Source organism: Canis lupus, chromosome 4 (genome assembly GCF_003254725.2).
Source record: "Canis lupus dingo isolate Sandy chromosome 4, ASM325472v2, whole genome shotgun sequence".
Lineage (NCBI taxonomy): Eukaryota > Metazoa > Chordata > Mammalia > Carnivora > Canidae > Canis > Canis lupus.
This window is the reverse complement of record NC_064246.1, coordinates 12,665,827-12,687,782: the sequence shown is the minus strand read 5'-3', so window position 1 is coordinate 12,687,782 and position 21,956 is coordinate 12,665,827. Positions and strand designations below refer to the sequence as shown.

At 36.9% G+C, this 21,956-nt stretch overlaps 1 protein-coding gene across 13 annotated transcripts in view; it reads left to right on the top strand.

Annotated features, from left to right (window-relative positions):
- The window catches only part of ANK3 (ankyrin 3), a 673,376-nt gene that overhangs the window by 443,831 nt on the left and 207,589 nt on the right, over positions 1–21,956 (top strand). For 9 of the 13 annotated variants that reach the window (XM_035715395.2, XM_035715390.2, XM_035715385.2 and 6 more), the window contains exons 2-6: positions 7,233–7,334; positions 7,772–7,870; positions 8,079–8,177; positions 16,393–16,491; positions 20,861–21,046. In XM_035715395.2, coding sequence (XP_035571288.1) covers positions 7,233–7,334; positions 7,772–7,870; positions 8,079–8,177; positions 16,393–16,491; positions 20,861–21,046 — 585 coding nt within the window. Of the gene's footprint in view, positions 1–7,232; positions 7,335–7,771; positions 7,871–8,078; positions 8,178–16,392; positions 16,492–20,860; positions 21,047–21,720; positions 21,745–21,956 lie in introns of all 13 variants that reach the window. The other 4 variants (XM_049108953.1, XM_049108954.1, XM_049108956.1 and 1 more) reach the window with 1 other exon arrangement.

Below are 21,956 nucleotides of genomic sequence, written 5' to 3'. Positions count from 1 at the left end.
TGTAGCAAAACTTGCCTGTCTCAATTTGTCACCAACTGGAAGGAAGAAAAAAAAAATCTTCTCTGAGAATGTGTAACCACAAGGAATCCCTCATATCCATACCAGTTTGAGATCTAAATTTATCTGTGTAGTCTTTTAAAACAAAAACAAAAAAACCCTGAAGGCAAGTGTTTATTTTAAAAATAATCTTGGGTTGATACTGCCTCTAGGCAACTGGAAGTAGCAATCTTAAATTCTTCTTTGGAATATGGCACCATTAATCCAGGCCTAAAAGAATTCCCAAAGATTAATTTCTAAGGAATATGAAATCATGATCAATAATCACAAACCACAGAAAGTATAAATTGGTATAATCACTTTGAAAGACAATTTACCATTAACTAGTAAAGTTGAATTAGCACATACCAAGTGACACAGCATTTATGATACTAGGTGCCTGTGTGCACCGGGACTAGTGCCAGAATGTTCATGGCAGCACTGTTCATAGTGGACCCAAATTGGAAACAACTCAAACATTCATCAACTCCACAGTGGATAAATAGATTGTGTTACAATCACATAATGAAATCTTCTGCAGCCACCATGATAAATCGACTACAGTTACACATGTCAGTGTGGATGAATCTAAGAAATACAACAGTAGACAAAGGAAGCATGTAGACCGAAGTATCCATAATGTATGATTTCTCTTATAGAAAGTGCAAAGACAGTCAACTCTGTAATATTTAGGTTAGAGAGGTTTACATTGATATTAAAACTATGAAGAAAGATATAAGAATAATTAACTAGAACAGATGATGCTTTTGGAGAGCTGGTCAAGGAAGGGCTCATTGGAAGTCTATGGAGCTACTTGTAACTTTCATTCTTGAGCTTACTGGGCATGCCGGCATTTCTTTCAGGATTTTTCTTTAAACTGTTCATTTCTGTTTCCTGCATTCTTTTGTATGTATGAGATACATTATGATAAGCACTTTTTTTAAAAAAAAATCTATTTTTAGAGAGAGAAATAGAGCGAGCAGTGGGAGGGGCAGAGGGAGGGAGAAAATCTCAAGCAGACTACCTGCTGAGCATGGACCCCGCTCAGGTCTCCATCTCACAACCCTGAGATCATGAACTAAACTGAAAACAAGAGTCAGATGCTTAACCAACTAAGCTAGGTGCCCTGATAAGTACTTTTTGAAGGGAAGATAAAAACTAAAAAGACAGGGCAGCCCGGTGACTCAGCAGTTTAGCGCCTGCCTTTGGTCCAGGGCGTGATCCTGGAGACCCGGGATTGAGTCCCACATCGGGCTACCTGTATGGAGCCTGCTTCTCCCTCTGCCTGTGTCTCTGCCTCTCTCTCTCTCTCTGTCTCTGTGTGTGTGTGTGTGTGTGTCTCTCATGAATAAATAAATAAAATCTTAAAAAAAAACAAAACTAAAAAGGCCCCTAGAGACAGAATATTTGATAGGAAACATACACATAATTTTCTGGAAGAGAGTTTGAGGGAAAGAATAAAGAAGAAGCAAGTAACCAAAAATTCAGATCTCTCACATACGCAATTTGTAGCTATGTATGGTGACAAATATTGTGGTAATCACTTTACAATATACACAAATATATACAATATGCAATGTGAAACTAATATTATATGTCAATTATACCACAATTAAAAGATTCACACAGAAGTTGTATACCTGAGTGGCTAGGAAGTCTTGGGACCTTTAAATCAAAATAAGAAGATCACATGTCTCAAATTAGTACCTAGTTGCAGTGACAGATGCATTATATATTCTTAGTAATGTTTGTTATACCTGAAAGTACTTACATAGTTAATTTAGTGGTTGGCTGGACTGATGGATGGATGGAAGATGAATGAATGAACCAAGAATTGCCAAGCATAAACTATGGGGCAGACATTTATTTTTTTTTTAAGATTTTATTTATTTATTCAGGAGAGACACAGAGAAAGAGAGAGAGAAAGGCAGAGACACAGGCAGAGGAAGAAGCAGGCTCCATGCAGGGAGATGGATGCGGGACTCGATCCTGGGTCTCCAAGATCATGCCCTGGGCTGAAAGCAGCACTAAACTGCTGACCCAGGCTGCCCCATTTATTAAGCCTCCTTTTTTTGAGAGAGAGAGAGAGTATGCAGGTATGCACTTGAGTGAGGGGTGGAGGGAGGGCAGAGAGAGAGAGAGAGAAAATCTTAAGCAGGCTCCAGACTCAGTGCAGAGTGCAATGTGTGTCTCCATCTTATGACCCTGAGATCGTGACCTGAGCCAAAATCAATAGTCAAACATCCAACCAACTGAGCCATCTAGGCACCCCAAGCACTTTCTTAAAATAGTTGATTAACTGACTCTGGAGTCAATTTGTCTGAGTTTGTATTTCTGCCATTCATAAGCTGTGTGTCTTTGGGAAAGTCATGCATCCTTTCTATAGGTCACTTTCCTCATCTATAAAATGGAGCTAATAATAGTACTTACTTGTGTTAGTCGCCTAGGGCCACCAAAACCAACCACCACAGACTTGGTGACTAACAACCATAGGAACTTATTCATCATAGTTTTGGAGACCAGAAGTCCAAAACCAAGGTGTCCACAGAGCCATACTCCCTACAAAGTCTCTAGTGGATTATTCTTCCTTGCGTCTTCCGGCTTCCAGTGGCTCATGGCATTATCTTGTGTCAACTTAACTCCAATCTCTCTTTTTTTTTTTTTTTTTTTTTTTTTGAGATATAGTTGTCATATAACATTATATTAGTTTGAGGTGTATAACATCATGACTTGATATTTATGTATCTTTTCTTTTTCCAAAGACACCAGTCATTGTATTTAGGGCCCATTTTAATCCAGTCATCTTAGCTAATTATATCTGCAAATATCCTATGTCCAAATAATGTCATGTTCTGAGGTTCCAAGTGGACATGAATTTTTGGGAAGACACTATTCAACTCACTATACTTCTTCATGGAAATATTATAAGGACTACGTTAACATGAGGACACATGGAATTAGTACCACATTAAGTGACTAATATAATGAAGTTATTGTAAGACACTTATAATAGTGTCTAGTACATAGAGGTATGGAGTATTAGTTGATTACTGAGATTGGCACTTGGGAAATGCTTATTCATTTTAATCACTGCTTTCTGATTAATAATATCAATATTCCAGTGTCAGTGGAAATGCTGAGTTATTATATGAATTCCTAATAATGCTTGACTCTATCCTTGAAGTTATTTCCTTGAAAAGCATACATGGTTCATATTTCTTTCCTGTCTAGTAAAATGATTAAGTAGACAAGACATGAAAGGGTGATGAAAGATATTATCATTTTCTAGATTCTTCCTTCAGATTTTGATCATCTAGGGGAAAAAAATGCAGACCAATCTGCTTATAATCATTTTGTGCCAACAGACTCCTTAGGCAGTGACCTCCTCTGTAGGACTTTCCATGTGGCAGAGCTCAGCTTCTCGTGAGACCTGATTTCCTTCCATAGTGCTGTGTCTACAACTGGCTTTAAGAGGCATTGCTTTGATAGAACGTTTAAGATTAAAAAACAGGCTGTAGCCTTGGTTAAGAGTAACTCCTATGTTTCTAATGAAATGACAGCTAAGAATTGCAATATGCATTGATATTGAGCCAAATACAAAATCTTATATTTTTTAGCATTAAAGAAATGGCACTGTATACATACTATAGATAGAATTTGAAGAAAAAAAAAATAGTGAAGAATCCATTATTTACCCTGCCGCTTAAGCAACATGATTCTGGAAAGTTTAAGAGTGAGGTGAGAGCAAGTAAGTCTTCATTTGTGCCGTTCTGTTTCTTTCACTGCCCTGCAGCCAGGTGTTGGCACAACCAGCGCACCGTCGGTATCCAACAAATATTTGTGGAAGGAAGAGGTAGCTGTGTTCTTGCAGTGGCTGAGAATAAAAGGAGGATCTTCTTAGATTCTTTTTCTGTAGGCATGAATAACTTCACCTCCTAAATTGTCATTCTTCAAGGCAAATGTCATTTTCTTCCCCTTGCTTTCACTTTGTATTTTCCTTCCTCTTTCCCCCCATACATTTTCCTTAGAGTATAAAGTGGCTGATTGTTATGTATTAGTGTGTTAAGGATGTCTGTATGTAACAGAGGGCTGAGGAAAGTGAAGAAAAATATTTTGTTTTTTCTCCTGTTCTTAAAGTTCTCAGATAATAAATTAGCTACCTCAGAATTATCTGTTGCCAGGGTCACGGGGTGGAACAGATATTATGAAGGTATCCGCCAGAAAACCCTTTATCATTGGAGTAGGTGTTCTTAAACATGAATCCAAAAGTAGGCTTGGCAGTACTGAACCACATGAAATTAGTGGCAGATATATGTGTGTAAATGCAGATTTGGCGTGTGCATTTCATACATGTGCCATTGTTGAAGGAAAAGAACTTATTCATAACTTTTGTTAATCTCAAAATAACCTGACTCCAAATAGGTCAAGAACCACTGAATGAGAAAATTTGGTTTTTATTGTTTGTGTTTTGATCTACTTTAGAGAGTCTGGTGGAAAAATTCTGAGAGGAAAATCGATGGTATGAATTGCCAGACTTTTCAGATGTAGAATAATGACGAGGCTTTCCTTGAATCATGATACCTCTTTTTGAACTGTTTAGCAGCTGTTTTTATGCACTGCGAGTCAGAATGGGGGATGCTTTACTCACCATTGTTATCTCTGGAAGTTGAAATATCCCGGCAAACTGATGTCATTTGTTCCCAGATCGGCATCAGAGCCCTTCTGGGCAAATTCACTGATAAGTCATCGAGCAGGCACAAAAAGATGATGTTTTACGGTACAATGAGCCATCCTTGCATAGCTAATTTGTAACTGAACTTTAAACCAGACCAAAAACAAAAAAACAAAAACAAGAACAAAAACAAAACGACAAACCAACCATCTCAAAGTAGCAAGCCTCCTTAAAATAGTATTTTATTTTTCTTGAAATTCCTGGAAACTTTGGTTTGTCCTTTGTCTTATTTGAAGCTGTATCTCTTGTCCTCTTCTTACTTAGCCCTCTGCTGTGATTAAATGATTTGCATGCTTGACTCAAATCCCAATTTTATTTTAGCAATAGCTGCATGTGTTCCCAGATACCCAACTCAATGGCTTCGTTTATCATCTCTGGCAGTCAGCTTGGTATTCTATCTAGTAGGTTCTCCATTTAAATAGCTGCTATTGTTGCAAAGCAAACTTCCTGTATTGTTGCAGGCAATATTTTAATTAATACAGTTACTTCCATACAATTTGCTTATTGATTGATTCATTCATTCACAAAACATCTGTAGGCATCTGCTCTGTGCCAGGATGCTTCTAATTGCAGGGGAAACAAACAAACAAAAAAGAATGTTATACATATAGTCACTCACTTGTGGTAGGTCAAGGCGTGTGGTAACTCAGGCAGACCAAAGATTTAAGCCTAATGACGCCTACAATCTGTAAATAAATTGGTTTGCTCTTTATTTAAAGCAGTGGTTCTCAGCAGGGGAAATCCCTCCCTCCTCTGCTGCCAACGGAAATTTGGCAATTCAGGATACATTTTTAGTAGTCACAAATAGGGGATAGCTGGTGAAGGCCAGGGATGCTAGCAAACATCGACACCAAACAGGACCATCTCCCCATCAAAGAATTATCTGGATCAAAATACTAGTAGGGGTGCCTGGCTGGCTCAGTTGGTGGAGCATGTCACTGTTGATCTCTGGGTTGTGAGTTTGAGCCCCACGTTGGATGTAGAGATTGTCTAAAATAAAATAAAGTCCTTTTTAAAAAATGCCAGTAGTATTGAGATTAGAAAGGCCTGATTCAAAGAAAAAAGGATACTCCTTCATCGAGAGGTGTACTGCTATCAGTGAGAAGGGTTGACATCATAGAAACGGTGGTCTCTCCTTCGAGGACCTGAACAAGTAAAATCTTAACTAAATTGACCCACAGGGGAACCAAAGATCCTTCTGAGAGATGGGATTTCCTTCAGCTCAATTACATTTCCAGGGATGAATTAGCATTCCTCAAAGATTGGCACCTTGTCTACTTCCCAGCTGCCTGCCCCTTGATCTGCCTCTGCTTGTTCTTAAGTGGCTTACAGTTTAGGGGGAAAGAAGGACAGGTATAGCCAAACCCATAAGGCTGTGTGAGAAATACCAAGAGGGCTCGATGAATTTAACGCTTTGGGAGCACTGAGCAATTGATCGCTGCCCAGGAGGTTTAGGAAGGCTTTCCAGCCTGTGAACAGGGGCTTTGAAGGTTTTCACCAAATGGGTAAAAGAAGATAATTTCCTCTCTTATTTAAGCCATACTTGGTATGATAGCAGTGATAGCCAGTGGAGGAAATGTTTTTGGCTCCCCTTTCAGGAATACCTGCTTCTGTGTTGTTCTCCAAGGAGCAGGACTCCTTTACAAATTGTGCCCATCTAACTTTGAAGTCTTTTCTCTCACTGTCTTCTTTCTGTTAAAGATTTCCCTAGTAGATGGTTGGACCTCCACCATCATAGATACTAAAGTTTAGCCGAAAGACAGAGTTGTAAGCTCTTGGTGAATGAATTACAGATTTGGTTTTTGTTGTTTTTAAATTTGTATGTGTTCATTTATTTGCTCTTGCTGATGCTCCTAATAGAGTTTTCTCAGGTAGTGGCTGTAGCTTGCTCGAAAACCTGTGGAAAGTATGCTTCACAATCTGTGTAGACCTTTCTAGATGCTTTTCAAATGCATTCTATGTTCCAACTGGTAGCTATGTGCTGTAGAAAAATCCAAGAGAACATCTTCCAAATTCTGTTAAACTAGTATAACAACATTAAATATACTTGTGAAGCTATGAGTTGAAAAACTGGTTATAATAGTTAACTATGGAATAGATGTTAAGTTTCTGACAAATAGAATAGTGAGATTTTCATAATGAGACCACCAGGAAGTTATGGGATTTCTCTTTATTCTCCGGGAATTGTATGTTGATTCAAGGTACCTATATCATAGGGGACATTTTCTCTTTCAGTTCAGGATGAGTTATGACATCATGGTAACTTTGTATACTTCAAACTCACTTTTCAAGAATTTGTCCTTTTCCTGATGACTTTACAAAGACCTTTGATGGTATTTTCATGTTAGAAATATAATAGTTCCATTTAAAATATCTTTCTTTTTAGTTTGAAGTATAAGCTGAATAGTTCTAATGTATATAAGTTTAATTTTTCATCAAAATATCTTTCTTTTTTTTATTTTAGTCTGATGCCAATGCAAGTTACTTAAGAGCAGCTCGAGCTGGACACCTGGAAAAGGCTCTTGACTACATAAAAAATGGGGTTGACATCAATATTTGCAATCAGGTTAGTTGTAGTTATTGTTGCCATTTAAATTTTTACTTAAAATTTTAAAAATCTGGACTATAAACTCCTTGAATCTTTCACTGGTTATTACTAAGACTCTCTCTTTTTTGCTAGAGGTTTTTTGTGTGTTTTTTTTTTTATTTTATTTTTATTTTTTTTGTATCATCAGCTCAGATTTTCAAACGACTCTGCTTTGTTAAAGGAGCATTCAGAAATGTAGGTAGGCATCCTTTAATAATCCCTAGAATTTAGTAAATAATATAATGATACCAGAACAACCCACCTAATTTTCAAGTACCTTTATTCCTAATTCAAGTTTCTACACTGCACACATACAAGTGATTGTTGGTAGGATATGATCTTCAGAGTTCTGAGTAGACTGTTCGCTGCTTTATTCTCCACCTGCTGAGTAAAGCTTTCTCTTCACTCTTAATCAGAACGGGTTGAACGCTCTTCATCTTGCTTCCAAAGAAGGCCATGTGGAAGTTGTTTCTGAACTACTACAGAGAGAAGCCAATGTGGATGCAGCTACAAAGGTCAGTATCCCACATTTAATGCTTTTTATGTCACTTGACCAATTCAATGAGGTTTCAGCCCTCAATAAGAATCAAGGCAAGCTTCTCATGAGATACTTGTCAGCCATGTTCTCTTTCGGAAACTTATAAATATAGAAGGATTCCATATTTTATAAAATGTTGAAAAAGAAATAAAGAGGGTGAGTTGACATATCTTTTCATTTTACAGAAAGGAAACACAGCCTTGCATATAGCATCTTTGGCCGGGCAAGCAGAGGTAGTAAAGGTCTTGGTTACAAATGGAGCCAATGTCAATGCACAATCTCAGGTAAACCTACAATTCTGTTGCAAATAAATGTTGTTATAATTTATAAATGTTCTTTGGGTCAAGTCCTTACTTGGTTTATATGTCCTTTTATATGTGAGAGAGATTTTTTAAGTCACCTGTCTATGAAACTGGATCACTGGTAGTTCTAGACACAAATGTTTATGGAATAGCTGTAATGCAAAGTCTTTTACTCTTTTATGATGCTAACTCAGGTCTACTCTCAGTACCTATTAACTTATAAAGGAAATGAAAATGCCTATAAATGAGCAAATGCTCTTAAAAGATCATAATGTTTCAGTGCTTTATCAGGTTGAAAAAGGGAAAACACTGCTTAATTTCTGTTCCATTACTAAGGCCTCATTGTTGTTCCCTGAAACAGATTAAAAGAAAAAGAAAAAAAATAGAATAAACTTTAAAATTCCCCAAACTAAAATTTCCAGATTCTTTGTTTTGCATATATGCTAATTATTCATCCAGGAGGACCTCCTGTGTTCTCTGAGTCTTGCATGAAGTTCTAAAAAGAACACCAATAGGGATGCCTGGGTGGCTCAGCGGTTGAGTGCCTGCCTTCCACCCAGGGCATGATCCTGGAGTCCCGAGATCGAGTCCCACATTGGGCTCCCTGTATGGAGCCTGCTTTTCTCTCTCTCTCTCTCTCTCTCTGTTTCTCTCTCTCTCATGAATAAATAAATAAAATCTTTAAATAAATAAATAAATAGAGCACCAATAGATTATCGCTTGGTAGACTTATAGTCTAAAAGAATTTACTTTAAAAAATAAAATAAATAAAAGAAAAGAAAAGAAAAGAATTTACTTTAAAATGGGTTTTAAAATAGGCCCTCATAATCTGAATCTTTTATTATTTCAGTCCCCACAGAAATGAGGTTGTATTGGAAAGAAAACATCATCATAACACATAAGTATCCACTAATAACCTGACCATTTTTAAAACTGGTCCTTGCTCAAACATTCCTTCTAGCTGAATGCTTTCATCTGCTCCTGTTTGTCAGTCTGCACCCCAGGTGGGCAGGTACTGGATAAATTGATTACAGAACAAAACTGCAGGTTTTGCAAAAGACACAGGATCACTTGAAGTTAAGGAGATGGGGTTGGAGAACCCTGGGTGTACAAGTATGCTGTGGGTTGTGGTTTTCTAGCAATGTGTGAAGAATTAGGATGATTTTCTGATTAAGTGTTTCAAGTGAGAAACAATTTGAAAATCAAATGATTAAATAACCAAGAAAAATTAGGTGAGGCCTTTGGTTTGCAAATACATTTGCAAAAAGGTTATTTTCTTACTTATGCTGTGAAAAAAAAATGAAGGACATCAAGCCATCATATAATTTTCTGGAAAAAATTATGTTTTTCTTCCACAGAAATACTATTTGGTTTAGTCTTTGTTCATTGTGAGAACATGATTTTCGGTTATAACCAATGTTTTGTTAACTCATAAACTTGGTTTTACAGTTTCTAGTTTTGTCTTTTGGAATAGAGTCTCAATCTAATTTTTTTCGTTATTTACTATGGCTTTTTTTTTTTTAAGATTTTATTTTTTCATGAGAAATACAGAGAGAGAGGCAGAGACACAGGCAGAGGGAGAAGCAGGCTCCATGCAGGGAGCCCGACATGGGATTCGATCCTGGGTCTCCAGGATCACGCCCTGGGCTGAACGTGGCGCTAAACCGCTGAGCCACCCGGGCTGCCCTACTATGGCTTTTTTTGGTTTCCATTTTAAGTGTACCCGATATCCTCAGCCATCTTCAGTACTGATTATCTGTGGATAACAGGGGTCTCCTATGTTTTATGGGTCCACAGAATTGCAATGATTCCTCCATGGCTACTCCAGCCATAGCAGCTTGGCTCTGATGCTGTTAAATATCAGTGTCATGGAGAGGCAAATGCACAGCACTTCCAAAAGTGTGATCTCTAGTGTATCTGGTCTGATTCTTTTCTACTTCCTTGTGTTTGGACCTTTAATATATGGTCTGTGCCACTTATGCTGATTCCCTAGGAGGATTTACTTGGAGTTATAATGCTTTTCCAGAAGGAAAGGCTATAAGATGGAACATTGACAGGTATAGTACTTTGAAAGGGATACTGACCAACTGACCATAAGCAAAGGATCAGGCTTTTAAAACATTTTTTCAAATGTCCCTATAACTTTATACTGGAAAATAACTAGTGTTAAGCTCTGAGAGAGTGGAAGAACTCTTTAACCTATTTTCATTTCCTTTATCCCCCCAAGGGAGAAGAAATAAAACCTCCTTTTTTTAAACATTTCACACATTCCTGACTGATGTTTAGAGCAGCCATAGTTTTAAACCTCTTTGACAGTGTCAGAGAGATTCTGCAATTGAAATCAAATCCTGACCAGATTTGATTTCAATTTAGACACATTCCCTGGTGATGAGGAAGTGATGGAGAAAAATATGGGCTGTGGAATTCCCTGCCCCTTGCAGCTGTATTTGGCAAGCCCTGCCCCATAGTTCGCAGTGGAGCATGCCCTCTTTATCTGGACACCTGCCCCCATGGGCCTTCTGAACTGCATCATTTTGTGGACAGAATAAGTAATAAGATGGCCACGCAGCAGAATGGGGTTTCCATGATAATTCCTAGTAGTAGGTTTTCAATAGGAACTCTTACAAAGAACAACAAGCAATAATGCCATGGAATAGATTAAATTCCATTTAGGTGTCAGCACATAAAACATCACAGGAATATAAATATTCAAGAAAGACAGCATCCCTAAATAAATGACATTTTTATCAAGTAGGTAATATTTAATAGCCAACAAGAAATAGTGTGAAGAGAATCCTTCACCTTCCTTATATAAAAAAATTCTCCTTCTATTGAAAATAAAAACTAAATTGGATAATATCAAGTTCTGATCTTGTAAACTGAAGGTCTGTAAGCTAAGAATTTTTAGATATTACTTTAAATTAATTTTTGTCATTGCCTTGATCTTATGTCTTAATAAGTTAGTTAACTCTTTCTTATATTACTTAACATTCCAGAAATGATTTAGGCCTACACTGAGAAAGAAATTGGGTTGGATAATTAAATTGTGATTATAAAGAACTCTGCCATGATTAAGTCCTTCATACTTTGTACTAAATACAGCAACAAGGATTACTAGTGTTTGCAATTGGAAAATCTCAAAGTGCCACATCGAACGACATACCTCGGTCTTTTCTCCTTCTCTGTCTTTATTCTGTCATATAAGGCACAAACTGTGTTTATAAAGAAGCAAAATATGTTTTAGATAATATTTTACCATAACTATCAAACTATTTTAAGTGGACAAATTTTCATAGCAGTATTAACAAAGAGGAGACCTTTGGGGGTTGTTTTCTTAAATTTTTATATCGTATTTATTTAAGTTCTGAATATATTCACATGGTTCTACCATAAAAATGCATGGAAAGACAAAATGAAGGTCTTCCTCCCATTCTTGACCCCCATCTGCCCAGTCCCCACCCATCTCCACCCAGGGGTGAAACAGGTAACTTCTGATACTGGGTTTCTGTGGATCCTTTTCAGAAAGAACAAGATCCTTTGATTAAACCCGTGCCTCCTTGGTCTTTCTGTATTTTTAAATGTTTTCTATGGTGGGGAGGTCAGGTCTTGATGAAGTCAGAAAATAGATATGATAGAGTCTCCCTGACCTTGACCTTATAACACACCTGTAATCTAACCAATGTTCACAAAAATCAGTATAATCACATAAATCAGTGCCCTTGCCAAATCTACCACCTTGCCCTTACTTGCTCCTCATAATTCAGAGGAGTATTTCATGATGTACACAGGCTGACTGTAGGAACATAGGATGGATAAGAAAAGTTCATGGATGAAATGTAAGCCCTTACTTAAATGGAATAATAGAAGGACTTTATTTTGGTGGATATTGGACAGCATGCTTCAGTCTGATCTATAAAACTGTAGGTCTGCATATTCTCATGCTTTCGATTGCACCACAATAAATGTCCCGAGCAGAAAGTGTTGAAGATAATGGAAAAAAAAAAAATCAGGTATCAAAGAACATACTTTCTCAATCTTGAGCAGTTCTGCCTTTTGAAAATTGAGTCCATTGTTGATAGAGGGGGAAAAAATGTAAATTGGTCACCCATATGTTCCATTTTGGCCAGCTCTTTGTTTTGGAAATTTCCTAAGTTAGGAAATTAATTAAAAAAATAAAAAAGCAGTGGTGTACTTTTTTTTTTCTTAGAAAAATAACATTCTTTCTGAAATCTGACCATTCTTCTAATCCAGGTACTATTTTACAAAAAATAATTTCAGCTATAGGTTGTCCAGTGACAACACATTGAATTATTTGTGCCTTAAGCTTCTTTGTACCAGAGAGTAATAGTAATATTTTAATTCAGTCTTTCCAAAGAATGCTTATAATTACTCCCTAGAAACATAACTAAATAGTGCACATGTGTTCTCATGTCCCTGTTGATCGTTTCTTGATAGGTGAGATTTGTATTAATTGGTGTTATTGGGATTAAAACAATAGAAACTAACTTGAGTGAAAAAGAAAATTTATTGTAATTACATGGAGAACACATAGAATAGGGAGTGAAAGACGATTTTTGGAAAGCTTTGGAAATTAGATAGTCGGGGTAAGAGTAACCAGAAGCTAAGTGGTAAAGTTGCCCTTCAATGTGGTCTCTCCAGATCATTTGAAGGTGGAGAGGCAGGGATTTGGCAGAAAGCAGAATTGAGAAAGATAGAGAGTAGCCCTGGAAGAGCAAACAGAAGATGTTCTGCACACATGCCTGGCCTGTAGTTGAAAAAGGGCAGGCTAATTTGTCTCAAAGACAAGACAAGTGCTACCCACATTTCAGGGAATAGGTAGGTCCCCCAAAGAAAATAGGAGTGATATTGCCAGAAGGGGAAACAGATGCTTGGTAACCAAAACTAAAGCAAAACAAAATAAACACACAAGCCACACAAGCACTCAAACACTCCCAATAAGGTGGAAATTTCCATTATGGAGGAAAACACCAAAAACATTTTATCACTATGAACAGCAGAAGTAAAATGAGACCATTCAATATATATCAATTATATTGTGTGATTCCATTTGTCCATTTGTATGAAATGTTCAGAACAGGCAAATCCATAGAGAGAAGGCAGATGAGTGGTTGCCAGAGGGGGCTGGGGAAGGATGAATGGGAGTGAATACCAATGGTATCGAGTTCCTTTTTGCAGTGATGAAATGTTCTGGAATTAGATAGTGGGAATGGTTGCCCAAGTTTATGAACATACTAATACCCACTAAATTGTATACTTTAGATAGGTGAGTTTTATGGTATGTGAATTATATATTAATAAAAGCGCATAAAAATGAAAATATTTGAAAGAATGTGACCATTCGGAAAATGGCCAGCATTCAAGTAATGCAATAGAATGGGAAGCACTCAAAAAGGAGAAGGAGAAGGAGAGGAAGACGAAGAAGAAGAAGAGGAGGAAGAGGAAGAGGAGGAGGAGGAAGAGGAAGAGGAAGAAGAAAAGTAGTAGTAGTAGTAGTAGTAGTAGTAATTGTGGAAAACAATTAATTACAGGGCTCAGTCTTGCTGTGATCCTTACCTACATAATATTTTTGAGTAATTGCAGTTCCACACAGTTTACTCCTTACTGTTGTGGAAAGGGCATGTGGAATAATTTGAAAGCTCCAGGTCTGTAAGAACAGTATCCTTTAAACATCAGTACATGGCTTTAGATTATCTTCCTGGGTCATGAAATGTTTGGATCTGGAAGATAAATTTAAGAACAGCCTGCATACATTGGGCCAGAAGCCACATATTTGTAGGTAGACCAGTGCTCCTTATGTAATCTTGAACTACAGCAAAACTCTGCCCTGAAGTTGAGAGAATAAGATCTCTTTTCAAAATTTTTCTTAAGAACTTTACTCCTAAAATCTGAACCTTCCATCTAGAAATTTCAGCTGAAGAAGAAAGACAAATACCCAGTAGTTCACAGAGCTATCACAAAAATCCACCTTGGTTTTTATCTTTCTCTTCTTTCTTAATATTTTCAATAGTTTTTTTTTTCTTTTGTTTTGGGTTTTAAAGGATATTTAACTCAACCAATGATAAAATGCTCTTTCATTTTAGTCAAATTAGGATAACAAAAAAATAGCAACATAAAGGTAATCCTAAACTACCTTTCAGTTTCCCTCATAGCTCTGGGAAGAGTGATAAAGATGAAACACACCAGGCACATACACACGAACGGGCACACACACATGTGTACACACACATTGTGTTGCAGGTTTTCTATGTTTCGTATTTAATGTTGATAAAACCATTCATGATAGAACGGAGTAACAATGATGTTAGTAGCTAGATAATTTAAAGGAAGGAAGCTCGAATGCTGTGTCATATTCTACTGCCTCTAAATTTGTGTCTCTAATTTTGAGCTTGGCAACTAGATAACCTAGCTTGTTACAACTATGTGTAAAATAGAGTAAGTAGAATAGAGGAACTCTCTGATGAATAAAGTATATACACTATGGTAGGTTTGTTACATGACATCACTTTTATCAGCACAAGAATCTTTTTAACTTACTTTTAAATTCTCAGCTAAAAGCCAAAAAAGTGATGTCACCAGAGGCTGAATTATAGATAAGTAAGGTAATCATATAGTAAGTGATATTTATAATGATGACCTAAACCTTTTGAATCACAAAAGGTTGAATAATATTTGGTATATTTTATTTAGAATATATTACTTTTATTCTTTGCAATTGCATAATGTACACAATAAACATTTTTAAATATTCAGTTAAATAGAACTGTATTCTGAAAAATGTATTCAAAGAAAATTTGTTATAGTTTGAAAAATATCTGTTTCGATGCATACATTTTGCAATAAGATTTTATTTTTTTTATTTTTATTTTTTTGCAATAAGATTTTAAAATATTACACTGACAGCATATGAAAATATTTCATAGATGTGAAATAAATTATTCTAGAGGGCAACCATTCTAGAGGGCAACCATGCATATACAACGTATTTTAATAAAAAGCTTAAGATGCAGTGTATACATTCATGTACTTGAATCCAGGTTCTTTGGCAGTTGGCCACATTTCAGACAAACATAAATATACACACATAGAGGATGTGTGCACATGTATATGTACATGTATGAATGTGTGTGTGCGTGTGTGTATTCTGAACATGAAAATCCATGTCTTTGCAAAAAAGAATGCAAGGCAGGAAACTTACAAAAAATAAACTATTAATTGAATTTTGTTTTGAAATTGAAGTATATATCCTTTTGCATACTGGTGTTCTTTCCTTTGTTTCAAGTTGCCTCACCTGTGGCAAGTTTGAAGCTATTTGAAATTAATACAAATCCTTCCAAATTGGGAATTATTTTAGACGCTTAATTTTATGTGAAAGTATTGGACCTTTTATTTAAAAGAGATAATCTTACTCAGCTATTAGAAATGACAAATACCCACCATTTGCTTCAACGTGGATGGAACTGGAGGGTATTATGCTGAGTGAAGTAAGTCAGTCGGAGAAGGACAAACATTATATGTTCTCATTCATTTGGGGAATATAAATAATAGTGAAAGGGAATATAAGGGAAGGGAGAAGAAATGTGTGGGAAATATCAGAAAGGGAGACAGAACGTAAAGACTGCTAACTCTGGGAAACGAACTAGGGGTGGTAGAAGGGGAGGAGGGCGGGGGGTGGGAGTGAATGGGTGACGGGCACTGGGTGTTATTCTGTATGTTAGTAAATTGAACACCAATAAAAAATAAATTAAAAAAAATAAAGAAAATAAATAAAAGAGATAATCTTTGAGTGGGAAAAAAACTCATTGGGAAAATGACCAAATGTGTTTTTCTTCATATCCTTATATCATCTAAGAAAATCCTTTACTCATGGTAGGCACTCAATAAGAGGCTGATGATTAAACAAATGTACTTATTTATCTAAAGTGTATCTGTTGGTGTGAATTATACACTATTAACTATGAACTGCACTCAAGTTATAAATTATGAACTCTAATTTTGAATTACACTATTCTTAATCTGTCATGCTTAGGCTCTCTAATAAATATGAATATCTATATTAAAGCATTATTAAAATTATTATGCATGAACATTTTATGGAACATATCATATCAGTAAAGTGGAAAACTACAATGGCCCTATAAGAAAGCCACAGACAAACGTTTTACTTCTTCTTTTGCAGAATGGTTTCACGCCATTGTATATGGCAGCCCAGGAAAACCACCTGGAAGTTGTCAAGTTTCTTCTTGACAATGGTGCAAGCCAGAGCCTAGCCACAGAGGTAAGATATGCTGGCTCTTTCTGTGGGTGAGTTTACATGTTTACAGGGCATTTTGTAAGTCTGGACTTGTAACATGGAGAATCTGTCCCACTAGAGTTTTAGTTAGTCATATACAAATGTGAGGATTCTTCAATGTTTATGAAATACATTAGAAAGTCTGTTATCAATCTTTAAAGAATCTTCCATTGCATAGATACCCTTTCGGCTCTTAAATGCCTGGCTCTACCTTATAATTGAGCTATTTGTTTAATATCTACATATTTGTTTTAGAACATTTTTCTGTTTCTTATAATTTTGCCTCAAAAGCAACCAATTCTTTGAAATATGTTTGTAGTAAGATAAGTTTGAAATCTGTTTTTTCTAAATACAAGTTTCTATAATTATAATCACTGAATTTATGTATTTCTTAAGTTAACTAGATTTAATGCACACTTTTCAGCAAAGCTATTATATGTTTTTAAGTGTTAGGTAAACATGGTAGTGAAGAAAATTTTGTATCCTTGAATCTCAGAGGAGTTATTTTAAAATAAAAACCTACTTAAATCATCGGGGCTGTTTTAAGTAATACAGTTTATTTTTTAAACTAAACTTAGTGGAAGATTGTGTTCCTTGTGAAGTATATCACTAGAAATCTATTGATAATATTAAAAGATCAACATTTAAATATTCTCTATTCTTAACAAAACAATGAAAACAGATGCAGGATTATTCCTGTAATAATACTGCTTCTCTTATATTCTGACATGTTTTCCAAATGGCAAAGAAAGATCGCAATAGAGGAATTGCATATAACCTCACCCTGCTTTGAGATCGTGCCTTTTGGGGAAACCACTAAATAAATGAAGAGGCAGTTCACACAAAAAGAAATACAAATGACCATAAATGTATGAAAATATCACATCCTCACTCATAGTCAAAGAAATATTAATTTATTAATCAGTTCAAAAATGAGATCCAAAAAAAAAAAAATGAGATCCAGTCTTTCACCAAGGGGATGAGGAAAATAATTTGAAGAGTAGAAGAAATTGGAACTTTCCTACACTGTTGGTAAAGTTGATCATTGGTTGCAACCCTTTTTGCAGAACATTTAGCAGTAACTGTCTAAGTTAGAATTCATGTAACTTTTTACTTAACAATTCTGCTTCTAGGAATTTACATCATAGATGTATTAGAGGGGAATACAAAAACAGTATGTGAGAAGTTCATCAGCAGAATTAGTATGAACATTTTTTAAAAACTGGAACGAACCTAAATATGTACCAGTAGGAAACCTGTTTAATAATATTATAATACATAATAATACATAATAAAATGCTATTCAGCATTATCAAAAATGAGGCAAGCCTATACTTACCAATAGAAGAAAATGTCCATAGTATTCTCAGAGGTTTATTCTGAGCCGTGGGAGGCAGATTCACTTTTCACTTTATACCCTTCCATACTGTTGAAGATTTTTATCATGGGAATGTATTGTTTTTATAATGATATTCTTAAAGGTAGGTAAAAAAATAACTACTGGCTGCTAAGAAAAGACCATACATTTGGTAGGCACAGAGCAATGCCTACTTGTGGGATAAGAGAAAAATCAATTCCCATTTTTGGATGGAAATACTAAATAATATAAATATCCTAATGAAAGTGATTTCATAGTACTTTCTTTGCCTATGAAGGACAGGTAGTATTCTTTTAGACTGTGATGAATAGATCACTAAGTATCTCTACTTTAGAAGCAAATGTAAGTTGAACTTACTGCTAAGTGTTTGGCATGATTCTGGTTTTTAAAACCTCTTCTGTATTAACAGTGTACTGGATATCCAATTTTTTCCAGATAGATAGATAGATAGATAGATTCCTTTTTTTACTAGTTAAGATTCTGAATCATGAGGTAAATGTATTTGTTCATTGACCCCACAAGTAATTATTAGACACCCATTATGTGCCAGATACTTCACAAGGCAGAGAAGGTTTTCATGGAGCTTCTATCATGTTTCCTTTTGGCTTGTATTTTTCTTCTTTAAAAAAAAAATATGTATTTTTAGGAGAGCACAAAGCGGGGATGGGGGCAGAGGGAGAGGGAGAGAATCTCAAGCAGTCTCATCACAGAGCACAGTGCCTGATGGGAGGCTCCATCTCACAATCCTGAGATCATGCCTGAGCCAAAATCAAGAGTTGGCTGCTTAACCAACTTGAGCTACCCAGGTGCCCCATGTATTTTGTTGTTGTTGTTGTTGTTTAAGAATAACTGCACTGAGTGAACCAAACCATTTAAACTAGGTTTGGAACCAAAATCTGGAGTTGCTAATTTTAGCTATTGACACCTTAGAGCTGGCATCTTAGTGTCTTTAATTGGCTTATTGCAGGAAGCACATTCTTAAGGGTGCTGATGGTCTCTGCTGCAGTTTATTTTCTGATGCAAAGGAGTTTCCTTTATGTATAGGCCCTACAGGTTTAAAATGTCATATTAGCAGAAAATACAGCCATTTAGTTTTGATTCAGAACCAGAAGCCGGCTATCCTTTTTACCCCTTAGATTTTGTCCAGGTTTTACAAGTGAGTTGCCACATTCACTTCTAATACACAATTTTCCTTCTACCATTCTATCCTTTAAGAAATGTCCTTTCCTTTTCTTTTGCAAAAGTAATAGATTACATCAATGAGAAAGTACGGTAAAAAGCAAAAAGAAGGAAAAGCCACTGGTAACTTTCCCTAGAGGTAACATTTTCTTTATTCATTAAGACCTTTTGGTATGTGTATACAACACACATATTTATCTTTATGAAAATGAGGTCATATATTTGCACAGTTATGGAAAGCATCTTTCTTATAACATTAAACTGCATTTCTAAACTTTATCCCCTTAAGTGTAAACCCATGATGTCTTTTTGGTCATGTCTTGGTTGTATTCAGCCTTTCTTACATCTTTCTTAAGGCTGCAGAGAAAGTCCTTCTAGCTATATTAATGATCATCCTTTTCCTCTTTGGGGTTTTCTTGGAAAAGTTGAAAGGGGGCAGATGGAAATTCAGCTGGATCTCGAAGCATGAAAAGTAGACAGAATTTATATATGTAGAGTGAGAAGGAGGACCTTTCAGGGTGGGGGACGTAGCATGAGCATAGAAGCCAGGGTAGAAGTAGTTTGCACACTGCAATTGGTAAGGACACAGCAGGAACGGATTTATATAAGAGCCTGGGCAATACTGTCCTGTAAGTGTTTGGGCCCAACATTTTGCACATCCTTCAATGTAAATACACTGATGTGCATGCACTCAAATAAGTGATAGGAGCCCTTGTCTGGTTGTCCAGCAAGGAAAAGAATGATGAAGGTGGTCTTTTAGGAAGAAGGACAAGACATTAGTAAGCAAGTAATTAGCTTTTCTCTTTCTCCTGTACCGACACCCTTCCACTGGAGTAGTCCTCTACGTGTGGCACCAGGGCTACCAGTATCAAATATCAGGACCCAAAGAAAATAAGTAACTTACTTGCCAGTTCTCTAATAAAAATAATTTATAAATGTTCTTCTGAGTACATGACAATAAAAGCATGGGAGAATTCAAATTTGAGCCAGTCGTAGGGTTTTTTCCTCTGTGCTGTTTATTCTACTGTCAGCAACACTGGATCCTCCACAAATTACCTAACCACAGTGAAATCCGTAGCTGTCTTCTCTTTGTGAAGTCCCAGGGCAGTACAATGGGACGACTCAAAACATACAGATCTGAGTGTGTATTTCAATTTGTTCTCGTCATAGTTCGCACAATCCCTGTGTCTTCCCCCTTCACTGGTCAGAGAAGCCAAAGACCTTTCTTAAAACAGCAGTCACCCTGTTCATTAGTTAACATGTGCAGATTGGCCACCAGGTGTGTGCGAGGCAACGAGGCAGAGTGAGGAAGCACACAGGCCTCTCCCCTAGTTTTAAAACATCAGGTGAAATTTTTATAGCTTACTTTATTAAGAGCCTTTGAAAAATTTGCCTAGATTTAACCTGAAATATTATTGTTTTCAGTACAGTTATTTTCTGGGTATTGAAATTATGGTAACTTTTTCTTCTCTATGCAGTACTTTTATGTAATTTCAGAATTTACCCAAGTAATCTATATCACATTTTAACAGAAAAAAAAACACATAAACTTACTACGAATTTTTTATTATTTTCTGCTTTGGTAAATATATAAATATAAATAGAAGTATTTATATACATATATGTGTGTGTGTGTGTGTGTGTGTGTGTGTGTGTGTCTTTTCGGATACCTGTGTACCTGAATATGCTAGCTTTAACAACCCTAAACAAGAATTGGTCACTTGGTCGCATGCTTATTTGTTAATTAAAAAGAACACGTCCACTCGGGCCAGTCTTGACTCATCTGTTTATTTGCAGGATGGCTTCACACCGTTGGCAGTAGCTTTGCAACAAGGTCATGATCAAGTAGTTTCCCTCCTGCTAGAAAATGACACTAAAGGGAAAGTGCGTCTTCCAGCTCTTCACATTGCTGCCCGGAAAGACGACACGAAGGCCGCGGCCCTGCTGCTGCAGAATGACAACAATGCGGACATAGAGTCAAAGGTGAGGCACGAAGGAGGTGGGCTGCTCATGCCACTCTCCTGTTAGGCGCCCACACCGTAAGAATGCCCGGCCTCCCTCCTGGCTACGCCAAACCCTCACTTCATGGGGAGGAATAAAAATGCGTGTCCAAGCCAGCCAACTGAAGGCACAGCCCCCTGAGCATTCCAAGCTAGGAGGTGACTGCAGATGCCCCCCAGTGCGGGCCAGCAGGGAGGCCACCCCCAAGGTCGATTGATAGGCACCTGCTAGTTTCCTCCCTTTCAACAGACATTTGGAATGTCTCTGACACTTCAGCTCACACACCAGGGTGGAAAATCACAAAGCGCTAACAACAGTGTGCACAAATACACCTTCGGTTGGTATCTAAGATGAGAGGCAATGCACTGAGTATCAACCAGTTGTGGAGAGCATGCCGGCAGCCAGAGTCCCAGCCGAACATTTTCATTGGCCTTGACGTGTGTTCCTTGAAAGTCTCTGTGAAGGAAATGTGGCATTTGGAAAGGCCATTGTGTAGCCCTTCATTCAGTCTAGCTTTCTTTCTGTGCCTATTGTACTCCTGTCCTAGCTTCCATCCTCATCACTTAGCTGCCATGAGCTTGCTGCCCTCCATGTCACCAAGAGCAAACTAACCGTTCATTTTTTCCTCCTCTTTGCTTCCAAATGTGTTAACCTAGATGGTGGTGAATAGAACAACAGAGGTATATATACATATATATAAACATGTGCATATAATCTATACCTGCATCATCATTCTCCCATTACCTAGTGCTGCTGTCTCATTTCTCTCCCTCCTTCTTTGCATCGCCTCTGTAGGCTAGATACCTGCTTTACTCCCTGCCCCCAAAAGTAGCATGTGCCAGAGAAGATAGTAGTTTGATTACCAGGGCTTTCTGCAGCTGAACCTGGTGTT